The sequence below is a fragment of the Phyllostomus hastatus genome, unplaced genomic scaffold (genome assembly GCF_019186645.2).
Source record: "Phyllostomus hastatus isolate PE091 unplaced genomic scaffold, TTU_PhHast_1.1 phas_contig_198, whole genome shotgun sequence".
NCBI classification, from domain to species: domain Eukaryota; kingdom Metazoa; phylum Chordata; class Mammalia; order Chiroptera; family Phyllostomidae; genus Phyllostomus; species Phyllostomus hastatus.
The window spans coordinates 2,341,009-2,358,280 of NW_025333715.1; the positions used below are offsets into that span (position 1 = coordinate 2,341,009).

Consider the following 17,272-nt stretch of genomic DNA (forward strand, 5'->3'; position numbering starts at 1 on the left):
CACGTCATCACCAGACTGTTTTTTCCCCCTAACTTTGCACAACGTGCCTCTGCTGCTGCTCGGCCAAAACGCTTCAGTTTCCGATACAGAGGAACTTATGGGCGTGCCTGGTGACGTCAGAGGCCTTCCAAAAGGTGCCCAGCAGCAGCAGGGAGGGCTGCACGCCGACCCGGCTGGACACACACGATGCCGGGGACCCTCCGGAGGGGGGCGCGCAGAGGCCCCCAGGCGTGCCGCACCCGGCGGGCACCAGAGCGCGCCTGCTCCCTGCTGAGTCCAGCCTGGGCTGGGGCCGGTTATTACCAGCTGTGTGAGTGGGGTGACCCCTGAGAATTTCTGCGTCTGAAGTGGGGGGCCGAGAGTGGCCCCATGGGTCTTTGGAGGGGACTAATGGCTGCCGCGGCCGAGTGGCTAGGCGTCGGGCGAAGCATGGGGCCCGCCCCCTTCGGCCCCACGTCTGCTCCAGGGGCCCTGACACGGGAGCACACAAGGCGTCTGTCCTCCGTCACCCCCCTCCCCCGCCCCCCAGGGACCCAGCCACCTCCAGGTGAAGTCAGGCTGCAGCCCGTCCCAGGCCTGGAGGCGACTGGGCTGTCACCCGGGAAACTGCTTGGCTGCCGGCCAGGGTGCGGCCCCAGGGTGACGGGGCTGTGCCTCCCGGGGCAGAGAGAGCGCCTGATCCCCGGGATTTGCCCTGAAAGCCGGGACGTGGGCAGTCACTCATCACCCGGCGGGGGCGGTGGCCGCGCCGTTGTTTTTGGGTAGAGTTTCTGAACCCGGTTCACTGTGTGCACGGATCCCAGGCCAAGCTCTCTGGATCAGGCTGCAGGACGGGGACAGCCGTGCCGGTTTAACCCCTTAAGGGGTCATGATTTGAAAGCAGTGACCCGGGCCCTGCTGGAGGGGACGACTGAGGGGGCTTGAGGCCAGAGGGCTGGGCCGGCCAGCGCTTCGCTGGACGGGGACCTGGCCGGGGGCACAGGCACAGCGAGCCCGCGGCCACCCCTCCCGGACCCGGCTGCTGTGTCCAGGACAGTGGCCTCGCCCCGCACGTAGGCTGCGCTACGAACGGATCCCCCCCTTGGTTTCACAGCACAGCGTGCACAGCTGGACACAGCAGCCCTGTCACACGCGTCACCGGCCCCTCAGACACACGGACAGGAAGGGCCTTCTCTAGAAAGCCGGCCCGCTCAGCGGCAGGGACTCCGGGTCCCGGGGAGGCTGGGAGAGAGCTTTTCAAAGAGCAGGACCCACGGCTGGGGCCTAAGTTGTTGGTTTGGCAGCCCCCCGCGCAGGGCCTGGCAGGGAGTGGGAAGCCGGGATGTCCTTGTTGACCGAGATGATTCAAGGGCGACGGGACCTGGGGGCATGGCCTCCACCGTCCGCACAGGCTGGGCCCGACTAGCCAGCCAGACCGCAAGACACGCCTGCTCGATAGCTCCCAGGGAGCTGCGGCCACTTTGGGGCCCACAGTCCAGCTCTGGCCCCTTGGGGGGCTCCAAGTTGTCACCAGCCCCCAAAGCCTGTAGTCCTCACTGTAGCGCATCTACCTGTCCCCCCCAAAGAAAAACCACAAAAAACTACGAGCTCCCAGCTGTGTTACAAGACACACACGCCCTCCGGGCCTCAGAACCCAGCACGTGTCACCCTGGCAGTTTGGCCGAGAAGCGAAACAGAGGCTCAGAGAGGTTATGTGACCTACCCGAGGTCACACAGCTAGAAACAGAACCCGGATTCAAGCCCAGAAGGTTTTACTCCCAGCTCAGCACTTGGGCTTCAGACACAGAAGACTCAGTCGTGTTTTATTCCAAAAGGGCTGGCCCCACCACGGGTACACTTGAAATAGAATAATTGTCTTGGCTGGTGTGGCTCCGTGGACTGAGTGCCGGCCCGCAAACCAAAGGGTCGCCGGTTCGATTCCCAGTCAGGGCACATGCCTGGCTCATGCACCAGGTTCCCAGTAGGGGGCGCGCAGGAGGCAAGCACACACTGATGTGTTTCTCCCTCTTTCTCCCTTCCCTTCTAAGTAAAATCTTAAAGAGTCATCTTTACACACAGATAAAATTTAGAGTGTTACTTCAAAACAAAGAGCTCAGTTACCTTGAAGAGGGGGTGGGAAGGACCATGCGTCCGTCAGAGGGGACGGCACTCCGGTCACATCTCGAGGCCCCACCTCGCCTTCGGCACAGGCAGCGTGGGAAACAGGAAGCGGGGACTCCCGGGTCCCTTTTCAGGGAAAAAGCTTGGGCCCCGCTAGTGCCGGCATCACCCACACCTGTCCCCACCCACGCGGTGCTCACCCTCTGCGTACGCCAGGGGTGTCACACACATTGTCACCGGGGGCCACATCAGCCTCTCGGTTGCCCTCAAAGGGCCGAATGTCACTTTAGGACGGTATAAACGTAACGACTCCGGAGCAGTGAAGCGAGAGCTCAGTGTTGCCACCGGGGAGAAACCAGGCACCGGGCGGATAAAACAAGGCGGAGGGCCAGGTCCAGCCCTCGGGCCTCATGTTTTGGAGCCACCTGAGCTCTACTCGGCTGACGTCACAACCCCGGTTGCCCGTCGTCCTCGGTCTCACACCACGTCTACAACGGGAGCGTCTGACTCCCAAGAAGCTGCTAAGCCGACCTCGTTGGGCACCCACCGGCCCCGGGGTCAGGCAGACCTTGTGCACCATTAACCCGATTCACCAGCGGGCCGAAAAACGACTTCCACTGACCACTCTCCAGTTCCTCTGGGCTAGGGCAGGTTTTTCACAGAAATTTGGGCGAAGCGGCCTCTCCGTGCAGACAGATCCTTGCACCTTCCTCAGGAAGAGGAGCCCAGCCACTGTGGTGAGCGGGCAGCGTGGCGGACAGCTGAGGCCCAGGGCCAGCCGGGGCGGCCGCAGTCACCGCCAACGGCAGGTCGTCCACGGCCTGTACCCAGGGCAGCCAGGGCTCCCCCGTGCACCCCCGCTTCTCCCGGCACGCCCGCGACAGCCGGCGCCCTGCAGAACGAAGGGCTTGGGGCGGGGCAAGGGGGCCTTTGAGGGGGCCGAGAGTCCCTCGGGCGTGAGTCCAGGTTTCCGCAGAGGCTGCAAACGCATTCTTCATGTTCCCTGACAGCTGGTTGGAGAGGAATGTGACAGCGAGGCCTCCCGGGAGACAGAGGCAGCAGGCCCCGCCCTGCCCCGGCCTGGTCCTCAGAGGACACGCAGGGGGACGCCTGGGGCTTTCAGGTCCTCAGTCGAGTCGGGGCGCCTTCTCCTGTTATTCGGGGCAGTGAGCACAGCAGCCGCCAGGTCCTGGCAGCGTGTACCCTCTTTGTACCCCTGGGACACCTGAGTTCTCGGCAACTTTGCCCAACCAGCACCGGTGTCAGGGGGCTCCAGCCCTGTGCATTGTGGGAGAACCAGGCTCTAGGCCTGCTCTGCCCCACGCCCCCCACACCCCGCAGAGGGGCCTCCGGCCAGCCTTCTGCCCTCTGTGGCCCTGGCTCCCTCACCTGTTCATCGGGGTAACCCCTCCCCCCATGTCACAGGGTTATGGCAGTGACAAATCACCTGCTCCCAGCCCTGATTACGTGTTTAGAGTTGCCCCTTCACGTACAGCGACACTCAGCTCAGACCTCACCTCTTCCAGGAAGCCTTCCTTCCTGACCCCGGTGCCCACTGTCCACACAGGGCGTGGCCTGGAGCGGGCAGGCACTCAGACCACACCTGAGGAATGAGGTGTCCCTCCCTGCGCGCTGCAGGCGGCGTGGGGCTGCATGCAGGTTCTCAATGGGCTGGGAGCCCCCCTCCCCCGAGAACTCTCTTCCCGACTCCTCTGACAAAGGGTTTCTGTCTCAGATGTCGCCTGAGAAGAGAAATGGGCCTGCGGTTTTTCAGTTGCTCAGTCTCCGGGAGTCATTCACTCAGTCCCCTCCTTTGCCCAGGGGGGACAGCCCCGCCCGACCCTGGAGGTATTCGTGGGGACCGGCAAGACACGGGGTGAAGGAGCTGGGCGGTGGTTCCCAGGCTCACGCTGGGCTCGAGTCCAGGGCAGAGCCACCAATCGCTGGACGCAGCGCCACACCCATGCCCCAGGCTGGCCAGTGCCAGCCAGCCGCCCGTGCCCCAGGCCTGGAAGCTCTCGGGGTGCATGCAAGGTGCTTGGGACAGAGGCGGGGAGGCAAGGAGGCGGGGCTAGTAAACCGAGAGACAAGACCCCGGGCCGAGAAATGAGGCAGCAGCCAGAAGGTGGGGAGAGCCCATCGGAAACCCGGCCGGGCCCCACCACGGTGGGACCGTGCCCCCCTGGCCTGGGTCCTCCCCCTGGGAGGCCACATTGGCACATGCCAAGAGCCAAACCCTACCAATGTCCCTACACCCTGCCAACGCCCAGCACACACACTGAGACATGGAAGAGGGGGGGTGACAGGCAGGACCAGCCCCCAAGGGGCAGCAGGGGCCTCCCGCTGCAGTACCGGCACAGGATTCCACAGACCAGGGCACGCGTGACCGAGCATGGTGAGCAAGCGACAGTCGCCCGGCCCCTGTGGCCTTGCCCACATTCCATTCTCAGGACGTAGGGGTGGCACTGGTGGTCACCGCTCACACCCAGAGCCGTGTTCCATGCCCCACGCTGCCCCTGAGTCACCGTGGGAAGACTGACCAGCGCCCTTGCTTTTCCGGGCCTCAGTTTCCCCTTCTACAAACACAAAGGAGTTGGCAGAGATGGGCACCAGGAGGGCCCGACACGCCAGGATCTTCTGCCCCAGTGGATGGGAAGCCAGGAAAGCACATCTCCCGGGTTGGGTCTCTGCAGAGTGTGGGTGCTGCTGGAAGAACATGCTGGTCTGCCCCGGGCCTGGCCAGCGGCTGCCCGACCCCCTGGCTTGGGTCACTGCAGGGAGGAGGACTCCACTGGGAGCCGAAGGCCCCCACACGACCGGGCGCCCACGCCAGGGAAGCCCTCGCAGGCCGAAGGTGGGGACTGGGGACGTGCTGCCACCGCCCACGCACGCCTGCTCCCCCGGCGCCGGGTTTTCCTGACCTCTCCCCCGCTGGAATGCGGGGCCCTCGGGCGAGGGCTGCTCCGCATTTCTCTGTCTCCATATCAGCACGGCCCAGCCCGGGGCCGGGGGCTCAGGAATGAGGTTCCGGTGCTGTGCATTATTACCCCAGGGCAGCCGTGTCCCAGCCCCACCTGCAGGCCCAGCACCGAGCCCCAGGCTGGCGGGAGGCAGGCTTCTGGGTGTCCCCAGGGTGCTCGCCCCCCACCCCCACCCTGCCACACACTCGCCACAACCCGCACGGGCGGGCGGCACCAACCCTGACCCTAGCCCTCCTGCCTGTCCTCACCCCCAGGTGTCTGGAGGCCCCTTGAGGGCTTGTCTAATAATGGGGGAAACTGAGGCCAGAGTGGGCAGGGGCTCCGGGGCAAGCTGCATGTTTTATGGTGGTAACAACCACACGGCATGCCCTCCCTCGGGATCCCAGCGGGGGCTAATGGAGCATTAATTGTAATTAACTGATTATTCCTGCTGCCAAGCGGCGGAGGAGGCGGCTGGGGGTGGGGGGTCCCCCAGTGACTCAGTCGTGTTTACAACACGGAAACCCATTTAAGAGCTTGTAAAGTTGCTATAAATGGCCCTTTGGCAACGGGCATAACGATTCCCTGTCTCCAGCTGCCAGTTGGAAGCGTGGTCGGGTTTGGGCTTCGGAGAGGCGGGTTCTGAGGTCCAACAGCGCCACCTGGAGGCCATGTTGTAAAACGCCCTGCTGCGGCCACCAGCAAGGATGCCGCTTCGGGGCGAGACCACAGGGCCCAGGAGACCACGGAGCCCACTCCCCTCCCCCACTCACAATGAGGAAACGGAGGCCCAGGCGAGGACAGAAACCAGCCCTTTTGTTGCTCAGCTTCTTGGAAAATGTTCAGAGTCTAAACCTAAGCCCCAAATGGCAGCTGGAAGCGTCAGGCTCCATGAGCTTGAACTCTGCAACATGGGACAGTTTGAGAGAGATACTGCGAACAGTTCCCCAGACTCAGGCGGTGCCGTTCCCCTCCGTCCTCACCTGAGGCCTCCCTCCGCCGCCATGGCCCGGGACCGCCCTCACCCTCCCCAGCCCGCCCCTCGTGCGCCCAGGGCACTAAGTCACGGGGTGGGGAGGCTCCAGCGGGCCCCACCGGCAGAGGGGCTGGGCCCGTGCCCACGCCACGACCCACACTCGGCTTTCTAAGAGACCGACCCACGGACGGGGACAGCTGGACACAGGCAAGGCCAGCCAGTTCTGGAGCGAGACCGGGGCTCAGGTCCCGACTCCCCACGTGGCCTTGCCTGCATCGCTCCACGAGGACAAAGGCGCAGGCGCTCCCAACGCGTAGGGGTAGGACCGGGGCTCACCCGGGTGGTCTCGTCTGAGTTCACGGCCGTGAGACCCAGAGATCCAGTTAACCCACCCACTTGTGTGTGTGTGGGGGGGGGCTGGAGACTGAGGCCCACGGGGGGCTGTTGGGACAGCCGGTGGCACAGCTGAGGTGGGGTCCCAGACAGGCTCTGCCACCGGGGCGCCCCTGTGCGTGGGGTCGACTGGGGGGTGTGCAGGTTCCGGCGGAGCGCTGAGGCACGGGCAGGATCAGACTCAGGAAGGGGACTCGGGGGAGCGGAGCCGGTCCAGAGAGGGTCGCCCACCCGGATGGCATGGGGGGCTGGGAGGACCAGGGGCGGCGGCAGGGCAGCCCCGGACGCCTCGGGCCACTCACCCACGGTCATGCCGTCCATGTAGCGCTTGACGATGTCGAAGGAGTCCCGCAGGTTCCCTTCCGTGATGTCGAAGATGATGTCAGCCTGGTTGGCGGGGTACGCCGGCGTGATGGCCCGGACGAAGATGATCTCTGCGACAGGGAGGCGCGGTGTTGGGGAGGGCGCAGGGGGGCCTCGCCGACCCCACGCGGCGCCCTCGGGTTCCGAGCGCCCAACACGGGGACCCGGACTCAGAACCAGGTCCACCGGCCCCGGCGTCCTCTTTGTAACAGAGCCCGGGGCCAGAGTTCACGGTGTGCACGGGGAACACTGACGAGCACCGCTTTTGAGTAACACGTGAACCCAACCACGAACCACAGCGACCCCACTCACGAGCAACACGCGAACCCCACTAGGGAGTCACTCGGGAGTGCGTAAGGTGGTCTCTGAGCGCCGGGGCCCACTGAGCAGCCAGGGCTCTGTCGTCCGGGAAGATCAGGGGCTGAAACCCCTCAGGTCCCGCCCGAACCCCGGATCCGGAGACAGATTTGAGCCCAGCCTCCTGTCCCCCCCACCCCCCACTGCAGCTGAACGCACGGATAAGAGCGCTTGGCCCTCTCAAAGCCAGTGCCATTAGTGTTTGGGCAGCGAGCCCTCACTGGGAAACAGGACCCCCTGCATGGGGAAGTGGAAGGGCCCTGAGGGGTCACAGGGCATAGCCTATCCCCTCTCCCTACCAATGGGGAAACTGAGGCCTGGAGAGATTTTTTTTGGCTCTTTCGTGAGGTCACGAGCTAACGGGCGACAGGGCCAGCACTAAGGAGCTGGTGATCAGCCGTGAATGTTTGTGAAGCTGGAAGACAGGGAAGGCGGGTGCGTGAGGGGACGACGGGAGGGAGGTCAGCAACGGCCAGGGAGCAGGCTGGCCCCTGCCCACGGCGACGTGGGTGGGCGGGCCGCTGGGTGGCCTTGTTCGTCTCCCAGACCAGCTGGCTTGGGGAGCAGGGCAGCTGCCCCGGGCTGGATGGGGCACAAGGCCCCGACTCTCCCCCGGCTCTGGGCCATCTCGAGGGCGTCCTCTCTCTGGGCCTCAGTTTCCTCATCTGTAAAGTGAAGGAGGCAGCTGGCCGATGCCCACTGAGGGTCCTTTCAGCACCAAAGGTCAAGGCCTGGACTTCCCGGGCCCCGGATGCGAACGGGTGTCCCTGGCCACGGCCAGCTCCCTGCAGGACCAGCTCCGACCAGCTCCGGGAGAGGCCCCAGGGTGGTCGCTCGCGCTCTGGGAAGGGTTTGCCTGTGGCCGGGGCAACTGGTCATCTCGCTGGAGACAGACGCCACACCAGCTGGTGTGACCTTCTCCGACCCAGGTTCGCCCTGCCCTGCGAAGGGCCTGCGCCTCCTCGGGACCAGGCCGAGGGTCGGAAGCCGGCCGCCTGCTCCTTCGGCCGCCCACACCCTCAGGGGCTTCTCCTGCCCTCACCACCCCGCACGGCCGGCCAGGCTTCCCGTCTGGCACGTGCCCCTGTCTCCCCCCAACCCCCCCCCACCCCCGGCAGGGCCTGCCACGTTAAAACGCAGGGCGCAGCCGCGCTGGCCGAACCGCCTTCCCTGGGAGGGTCCGCGGGCCCTGGCTCGCCCCTGCGTCCCAGAGGCGGCCCTGAGCCCGACGCACGGGACGCTCGGCCTGCGTTCGCAGAATGAGGAACCACGGCCGGCTCCTCCGGGGGCCGAGGACGAAGACTGCAGGGAGGCGGAGGGTGGCCGGGGACCACACCAGCGCCGGCATGGGGGCTGCACCCCCCAAAGCTAGGTGCCCAGTGCAGGACCCCAGTCACAGCCGCGGCTGGGCACCGCGGGCAGGCCGCCCCGGCCCCGCGTGGTGAACAGTGCCGAGACACAGGTCTCCGGGGCGGGCACGGGAACGCTGACCCCGGCGCTCCCGGGCTCCCTGCACCCAGCCTACCCCTCCAGCCTGTCTGTGCCTGGGCGCCCAGGGTGGCGGTGAATTCCCGTCAGGGTCACGCTCACGTCTCGTGAGGCCTCAGCGGCTCCAGCCAGAAAACCCAGGCTTCGTGCCTCAGACGCCCGCGACTCCCCACTCACCTCCAGGCCTTCCCAGACACGCCCCGCTCTGCTCGGCACCCTCCTCTCCCTGCTCCCCCCTTTCACTAGATTACCTCCTGCAGACCACGCAGGCCCCAGGGTAAAAGTCACTACCTCCTGGAGGCCCTCCCAGATTCCCCAGCACTTGGCACAGAATCAGCATTTAATGGCCCTTTGCTGAATGACTGCTACCCATAGGAGACCCTGAACTGGGGGCCGGGAGTGGGCCGCGTGGTGCCGCGCAGTCTGGGGACAGGAGGAGAGGTGGGCGTGGGGCAGAGGGCGACACTTCAAGCCCAAAACCCACATCTTTCCCAGGAGTGGCTACCTCCCAGGCAGCCTCCCTAGACAATGGCCGGGCCTCCCCTGGGACCCCCGAGCCAACGCCCGGCTGCGGGGGTCGCCGCTCACCTTCCGGGCGGGTGAACTCGCGGAAGGTGGACAGCGAGACGACGGTGTGGGAGATGGTGTGCACCGGGTCCAGCATGCAGGTGACGTCGTTAGGGCGACAGGACTTGATGCAGCGGATGGTGTCCGTCTTGTCCTGGTGGGGCCTGAGAGGGAGCAGAGCACAGGAGGGGGGTGGAGAGTCGGACCCGGCACTCCCGCACAGACGGGCCCCGGGAGGGGTGGCAGGTGGCAGCCAGGCCCACGGAAGGCTCCCTCGGAGAACCGGTGGCCTCCACAGCCCGGCGGCCCCGTGGGGCTGCCTCAGGGCCCCTCCCGCAGACTGGACCGGGACCCAAAGGCCAGAGACGCGCCCCAGCCTCCGTCAGCCTGGCCGTGGGTAAGGCAGGCTTTGCTGTTTGCCGAGGGTACGAACTGGGCTCGTGTCTACACCGGCAGGTGAGTGCACTCACTCACTCGCTCAGCACGTCCGTCTGCTCGAGTGCCTCCGGGTGCCCGCACCAGCACACCCGGGGGCCCTGCCTTCCTGGGGCCCTCCGTCGGGTGGTCGCACGGGTCATGTACAAAGTGCCCAGCGCCGTGCTTGGCACAGAGCAGTTGAGTCTGCAGGGTCACGTGCCAGGCAGGGAGGGGGAAGGAAAGGTGCAGTTTGCTACAGGTCTGTGTTCTGGGCCTCCTGCTAGACACACTTTAAATTCTTTTTATCATAAAACAAAGTACACGTGCAAATTCTGCACAAAACAAGGCTATAGCGGAGTGAGTATTATAAGGCCAATGACTTTATAATGACCCCTCCGGTCAAGAAAGAGCTTCACCAGGCACCTGAGGCCGCTTCCCAGGGCCCAGCCTGCCCCCTCTGACACCCCCTCCCAGGGGCCCCTGCTCCAAGCCTCCCGGCCATCGCCGGCCTAGGTTTCTTCATAGTTTCTATCCCACAAGTGTGCCTCTCAAGGCACAAGCATTTAGACTCGTCTGTTACAAATTTTTTGTCATGGGTTTCCTCTCCGTCCTCATTTTCCACAATCTGCCTGCTAAGGAGCAAGCATTCGAGCTGTAGCGCCCCCCACAGGTCTGGCCTTGCTGGTGCACGCACTCACTGTGCGGCGCGGCGAGGTCCCCTGTCCTGGGTGCTGCCTGCCCACTGGCAGCTGACCCAGACCCTGTCACAGGCAGGCCCTGTCCCCTAGGCCAGGTGACAGCTGGTGGCAAGTCTTCCGGGCCCCGTGGTGTCTTTCTTTCTATGCAGTCGGAGCCGAGACCCACCGATTCACCAGGGACCGCGGAACGCTGATAGGTTGACCCCATTGTTTCTGTTCCATTTATTGGTTGGGAAACTCCTGTAAATAGACGCTGCCCCTCCTACGTGATCTGGTTACCAGGGAGGATGGTTCACAGGGGAAAAGCAGGATCAGTGCTGGGTCCTTCCCTCCTACCTACCAGCTGTAAGGATAACGGGCTAGCTGTCTGTCATCACCCAGAAGCTACCAGCGGTGATTTCAGCAACAGCCGGAACTCAAGGACTTAAACTCTCGGGTGTATTTCTATCCATCGCATTCATTATCCTTTCCAGTTTATTTCTCCTCTTTGTTTCTGAAATCGTTTTATGCCTTGATATGAAATTATGTCACACTCCATCCCTCAGTTTTTTCCTAACTCTGATTTACATTTTTCTTCCATTTTTGATCATTTTTTTTCTTAGTGCTTTTTGATCAGTGACAGTGTCAATGCCGCCTGTGAGCGCACCTCTCGGGAATTCTCCCATCACCCAGAGGCGTGCCCGTCCGTTCCCTACCCTCTCCTTTCCCACAGTAACTGTAGAGGACATTTAACCTTCATAGTTTGGGGTTGAATGTTCTTATGTGAAACTAGTTTTCCTACAATTTTAGGAAGAGGTGTGGTTCATAGTAGGGATTTTTTTTTTTTGCTTGTTTTGTTTTTTAACTTCTCAGAGCTCCCACGCCTGTCATTTCTGGCAGCTTGCTTTCTGACCCGGACTTCTCTCTCTCTCCATGGTCCCTGCTGCCTCTTTCCCACTCAGTCTCCTACTTCATTCCCAGCAGTTTTTGCACAGGGTGAGACCGGGAGCTTCAGGGAACCCTGGGGGGTTCAGCTGCAAGCATTCCTGTGGGCTAGATGGCCCTTTAACCCTTCTGCGAGCCCCTGGGCACACTGGCCATGGGGGCAGGGAGCAAAGGGACTCCCAGTGTCAACTGCTGTCCCCAAACTGGTCGGTTAGACCTCGTGGGGAATACCTGTGAACTATTCAGGGTTTCCTACTCCTTCCTCCCACCTGTGTGCCAGTTCCACGCAGGTGGGTGTGAACTGTATTTTGGGGTTTGTGGGGTACCCTGTCATCTTGTTTTGTTGTAAATGCTTTCTAGGGGTTTTAAAAATTCCTTATCTAGGTGTTCTGTGCATTTTGGTTGGGACCTAGAGAGCTTCAGGCCCTCGGTGCCGTGTCCTCCCTCTTCCCAGAATCTCCGTGCCAGACGCTCGGCCCACACCGTCCCGTCTAACTGCACAGCTCTTCCCTCTACACCACACTGCCTGCTTCTTTAGCTAATAAACTGTCCCGCTCTGTCCCTGGAAATTGCAGACGGGGCTGGTACCCAGGCTTTCCGAGACGAGACTAGAGGACGACCCGACCGGCCCTGACTAGTCCCCGTAACCCCGCCTCCTTCACAGCATTTGAGGCGGCATGAGCGGGGGGCTTCCAGGCACAGACCCCCAGGGCCGGGCTGCCTGGGCTTGAATCCCAGCGCCCCCTCGCCCCCAGTGCCAGCTGGGAGGCTTTGGGCGAGTGACTTAAGCTCTCTATGCGTCCACATCTTCATGGTGAGATGGGGGTCACAACAGCCCTGTCCCTGCAAGGCTGTTGTGAGGGTTAGTCAAGCACCTGGAACAGCGCCGGGCACGCAGTGAGCAGGAAGTGTTAGCTGTCACAGTTCTTATCATCACCGTCATAATAACAATCACGATTGTGACCACGTCCCCTTGGGAGTCCGGCTTGGTACAGTGACCCGGTCAGAAGTGCACAGGCCTGGGAGGCAGAGGGGTCGGCGGCTCTGCACGCCGATGACCTTGGGTGCGTGCCGGCTCTCTGAACGTTCACTCGCATTTGAATCAAGACCCAGATGAACACTCAGGCGCCATCCATGAGTGAGGAAGCCAACAGCGCTGACTGCCTACCGGGCACCAGACAGGCCCTCGGGTGTAGTTGCAGCGACCTCCAAAACTACCCATAGGCGGGGCCCATGCGGCATCTTGCTAGGAGGTAGGGACACGATATTGACTGAGACAGACCTGGTCGCCTTTGTGGAGTTTTCTGGATGGCAGGGAAGACAGAGGAGAAAGGGCTGTTGAGAACTGTGATAATCACCACGAAGGAAGTGACAGGAGAAAGACTGACAGAAGAAATGGAAGCCCGTGGAAGGCCTCTCCGAGGAAAGAACACTTCCGCTGGAGTCGAACCTGCACTCAGGCCGAGGGTGCAGAGCACGAGCAAAGGGCCTGGGGCAGCAAAGGGCTTGTCGGTGTGGCCTGAGGGAAGTGAGCAGGTGGGGCAATGTGAGGTAAGACTGGAGATGCAGGAAGAACTAAGTGATGCAGGGCCTTGAGAGACACACTGGGGACTTGTGACACTGGTTTGGCCGCCATCGTGGTGGAGAGGGAGAGGGCCAGGTGGGTCAGAGCCCACATGGGGGGGTCGTGGCAGAGTGGGACAGTCAGAGCCGTGCCGTCCACAGACCGAGGTTTGAATACCAGCTGTGTGACCCTGGGCAAATCCCTCACCCTCTCTGGGTCTCTAGGAGGCCGACACACCTGCCTCGAGGGATTGAAGGCAATGCAAGTGCAGGGCCGGACGCCCACCCAGTGGTTCCCGCGAGCCGCACGTTCACTGCCTGCTCCCGGCTCGGGCGCGTCCTCAGCAGACGCACTGCCCTCACTTTGGCGAGAGCTGCATCCGGATGCCCCAGCATCCAAGTGCTCAGCGTTTCCCACCACGGAGTCGGGCTTCTCGTGGGGTGAATGGGACAGCAAGCTTGCATCTCACACACACACACACACACACTTCTGTTTTGCCCCCACGAAATGCTCAGCTCCAGACGATACAACAAAGAAACCAAGCTGGAGCCTGAAGCCTGGCTCTGCCGCAAACCGGCCATGGGACCTTGGCCAAGCTCCTCCCATTCTCGGGGCCTCAGTTTCCACATTTGTAAAATGAGAGGAGATGGAGCTCCCCGCTCTCCGAGGGTCCTTCTCCATCATCGCCTCGTTCTCTGGGCTCCAAACGGAGAAGAGAGAACTCATCCGACAGGGTGCACGGAGCCCCGTCCTCCCCTCGTCTGGGCTCCCGGGAGATAGGGACGGTGACTTCCGTGGACAGACACGCCCAGGTGTGCACCCCCTTATGGAAGACACCCCTCGGCCATCCCCTGGGGGCGCTGGGCAGTGGCGAGTGCTCAGCTCAGCCCGGACGAGAAGCAACACAGACTTCCAACCGCACCCAATAAAACCAAGGCACGCGAGGCATGCGGGGTGGGATCGCCTGCTCAACTTTATTGGAATCCCGGCAAGGAGGGTTAGGAAAGCGACAAGAGAGAGCCTCGCGGCCCGAAGCAAGTGCTCAGAGATCTGCGGACACAAAGATGAAAAGCTTGGCCACAAAGGAGCTGACGGTGCCGTGGCGATAGAGGTCCATCTTGACGGTCAGGAGCAGGTCCCTGGGCTCGGGGACGGGCTTGGTGAGGGCCACCACCCCACTGTGGTGGCTCACCTTCCGGGTGGTGAAAAAGCCCTCGTCATTGCCGCTGGTGATGGCCAGCTGCATGCTGTCCCCGGGGACGGAACTGGAGGGGCCCATGCGGAAAACCACCGCGGGCACTTGGATGTTGGTGGGGAAAGAGAGGTGGTAGTGGGTTATTCTCAGAGGCAGCTTGTGGCACTCCTGATTCTCATGGCAGGGCAAGCGCTCACAGCGGCTGCAAGAAAAGTGGACAGAGAGAGAAGAAGAGCGTTAGGGCCCGTTCGGCAAGCAGAGAAACAACAGAGCGCGGGGAAGCGGGGGCTGGCTGTGCAGGGCCTCCCGCCGCCCCTCTGGCCGGTTCGCTCAATGGGAGGAGCGCCCCTCACTCACCTGTGGGAGGTGCCGTGGGCCTCGGGGCGGCTGACTCGGGCACTAGCCTCTTCCAACACCCCCGGGGGCGCTGGGTGGCGGGGGCCAAGGGGTGTGCCCAGACTGAGCTGCGTCCCCGTCTCACGGGCAGAGCCCCACCCTGGGCTGCACTCACCAGGCAACCCCGCCCTCCGAGTGGCACCGGGCTCCCGGCCCTGCGGCGGCCAGGGCTCCACGGGGCGCTCGGAGGGGGGGCGTTGAAGAGACGACCCCACGTGATCATCTCTGCCACTAGCAACCACAGCGGTCGCCGTTTATCAAGTGTTTGCTGGCTGTTCACTGCCACACGATCCCTGGTGTGGTCACTGCCACTGCACTGCGAGGGTGCTTGGGGTGCCATTTTCCAAATGAGGAAACTGAGGCTGGAAGAGTCGGGGCCTTCCCGAGGTCGCAGAGGGAGGAAGCCAGCTTGGAGCTCAGGGGTGAGGTCTGTTCCCCGTTCCCCCTCCCTAGGCCTTGTGCTCCAGGCCCAGGCCCCTGCCTGTGTCCCCAGGGCCAGCCGGGGCCTGGAACGGAGATGGAGACAGACTCTGACTTCCTGTGACAGGAGGGAGACAGGTTCTAACTTCCTGTTACAGGTTGTAACTTCCTATAGTGACAGAACAGTGATAGTTTCTAAGTTCCTGTGACAGGACGGTGACAGCTCCCAACTCCCTGTGACAGGAGGGAGACGGGATCTAACCTCCTCTGATGGGATGAGGATGGAGCTTCCTTCTGCCACCTGCACTGCAGGCCCTCGACACCGCGACGACAGCGGCCCAGGAAGCAGAGCCGGGGTGCAGAGCCCCAGGACCCACAGGGCACGCCCCCGGAGGCTCCGCCTGCCTGGCCGTGCTTGGACTCTGCGGTCGGGAGCCTCTCCTGTCCTAGTCCTCCGTCGTGTCTCCGTGCCAGCTGCTGTAAGTGTCCGTGCCTCGAGTTGGCATTCATTGTGAGCATGGACTCTTTCTACACCCTATTTCCAGGCTCGCCATCAGGACGGACGGCCACCCTCCCGTAAAGAGTTTCAGAAGCACAGCCCGTGGCTCTACGGCCCTGCCAGTATGAGAGGCCTGGGACCCGTGAAGGGGGGTCACGCATGGGAGGGAGCCCAGAGGCAGGGGGGAGAAGGTGGGGAGAGGGTGGGCCTGGGTGCTGCCGAGGGGCAGCCCGACCCCAGAGACGCCCAAGTCCAGGCCAGCTGGGAGTGCTCCGGGCGATGTGGGGGGCCCCGGGGGCACTGTCGGGCACCGCGCCGGTCTCCCGGGCTTTCTCCCCCAGCAGCTCGCCTCGCCGTCCCACGTCATTCTACTGACGGGAAGACCGGAGCCCGGGAGCCCACGACTCCACGGTCTGTAGCCAGTGGCAGAGGCCAAGTGGGCCTGTCTCACTCCAAAGCCTTTGCACAGTCACGCACACGCGCGCACACTCGCGCACACTCGCACCCCCTTCGGAAAGCCAGCAGCGGATCCGGCCAGCAGGTGGCGCCAGAGTCTCCTTTACGTGAGCTGAGCTCTCCCGCTTGCGAGCGGCTGCCCATCCCCGGTCCGAGCACAGGGTTCTGACTCGGAAACATTAACCCAGCGTGTGTGGGACGCGGGGAATGTGAAGCGTGCGTGATGCTCTGGTGTAGCTCCCGCAGCCACCACACACCAGACGGCCGAGCACTCCTTCCTCCCCAGGGGTGTCCACACTCCCAGTCCCAGAGCCACTTGCCGGAGCGCCCGGGCCCTCCTCACACCAGGCGTCTCTGGGCCTGGCTCCCTGGAGACCCCCAGCTTCCCAGGGCGTGGCCGTGGCTCGGTGGCTTCCTCTCCAGCACCCAGCACGGGCTCGACACCTACTGTGTGCCTAGTAAATGTGCGCCCACCGACACGGTCCCGATCAGTTCCCAGGTGCACTGTCCTACCCTGCTGTGCCCCACACTTGCTGAAGCACCCCAGAACACCTGACCAGTATTTCCGGCAAACCTCCTGTCAGGCAGGGAACGGCACAAAAGCCTTTGGCGGCCGGTGTGTCTACACGGAGGAGGGTCTGTCGGCACCACACCTACCACAGAGGGCAGGACAGCCAGGCCCTGGGGACCCCGTGCCTCAGTTTCCGTCTCAGCACGCACGTGAGAAAGATGTGCCCCGATTTTTCACTTCGACAAACTGAATCACGAGACCCCAAGCTCCATGACAATGCAGTTTGGAAAGCCACCACGTACCAGAGAAAAAAAGGTCCTCGAGGCCCTGCCCCTCCTCCTGGGACACGTGGCCATTCTGGCCACTCCCGGGCTGCCTGACGCCTGCAGCTGCCCCTGACGTCCACACGCCTGTCACGCTGGAGACAAGCCCCAGGCACGGCCAGGGCAGGGCCTCACCCCTCGTCCACAGCAAGTACACCCTCAGGCCAGGAGCTGTGCAAACCAGGGCTGCCCAACCCCGGCCCGGCTTCCGAGACCACAAGTCTCAGGGGGCAGATAAAGAGAATGTTTTCAGTCCCCTCCCAGCCCCTGGGGCGTGTTGAACATCCTCCTGTGGGCAGGAGGGAACTGTGTGGTTATCCTAACAGCCTGCCTGGTCCACCGAGCCCAGCCCTGCGGTCTCTGGCCCAGCCTGTTGGTCACGCTCCAGTTACTGCCCCCTGCTCACCAGGGACACCGGGCAGAAGGAGACCGCAGGGAGAGGGGTGGCTGAGGCACGGAGAGAGCAAGAGGGTCTTCAGTTTTGCCTGTCAAGGTCCCCCGAGCGAGCGCTCTCGTGGAGTGCCGACCGCGGATGTGCTGGCCACCCAGTCCGTTCTCATACAGCTCATTTAGATGTTACAAATGGCTTTCTCCAGGTCATACGATAAAGTCTTTAAGAGGCTTTTTGAGCCCTGGCTGATGTGGCTCAGTGGATTCGGTGCCAG

General features: G+C 63.1%; 1 protein-coding gene across 2 annotated transcripts in view; it reads right to left on the reverse strand.

Annotated features, from left to right (window-relative positions):
* FBLN1 (fibulin 1) overlaps positions 1-17,272 on the reverse strand; it is a 60,690-nt gene that overhangs the window by 8,907 nt on the left and 34,511 nt on the right. The window contains exons 15-16 of one of the 2 annotated variants that reach the window (XM_045835085.1): positions 9,226-9,368; positions 6,732-6,863 (exon numbers count right to left, since the gene is read on the reverse strand). In XM_045835085.1, the coding sequence (XP_045691041.1) occupies positions 6,732-6,863; positions 9,226-9,368 (275 nt within the window). Of the gene's footprint in view, positions 1-6,731; positions 6,864-9,225; positions 9,369-13,755; positions 14,205-17,272 lie in introns of those variants that run through there. The other variant, XM_045835086.1, reaches the window with a different exon arrangement.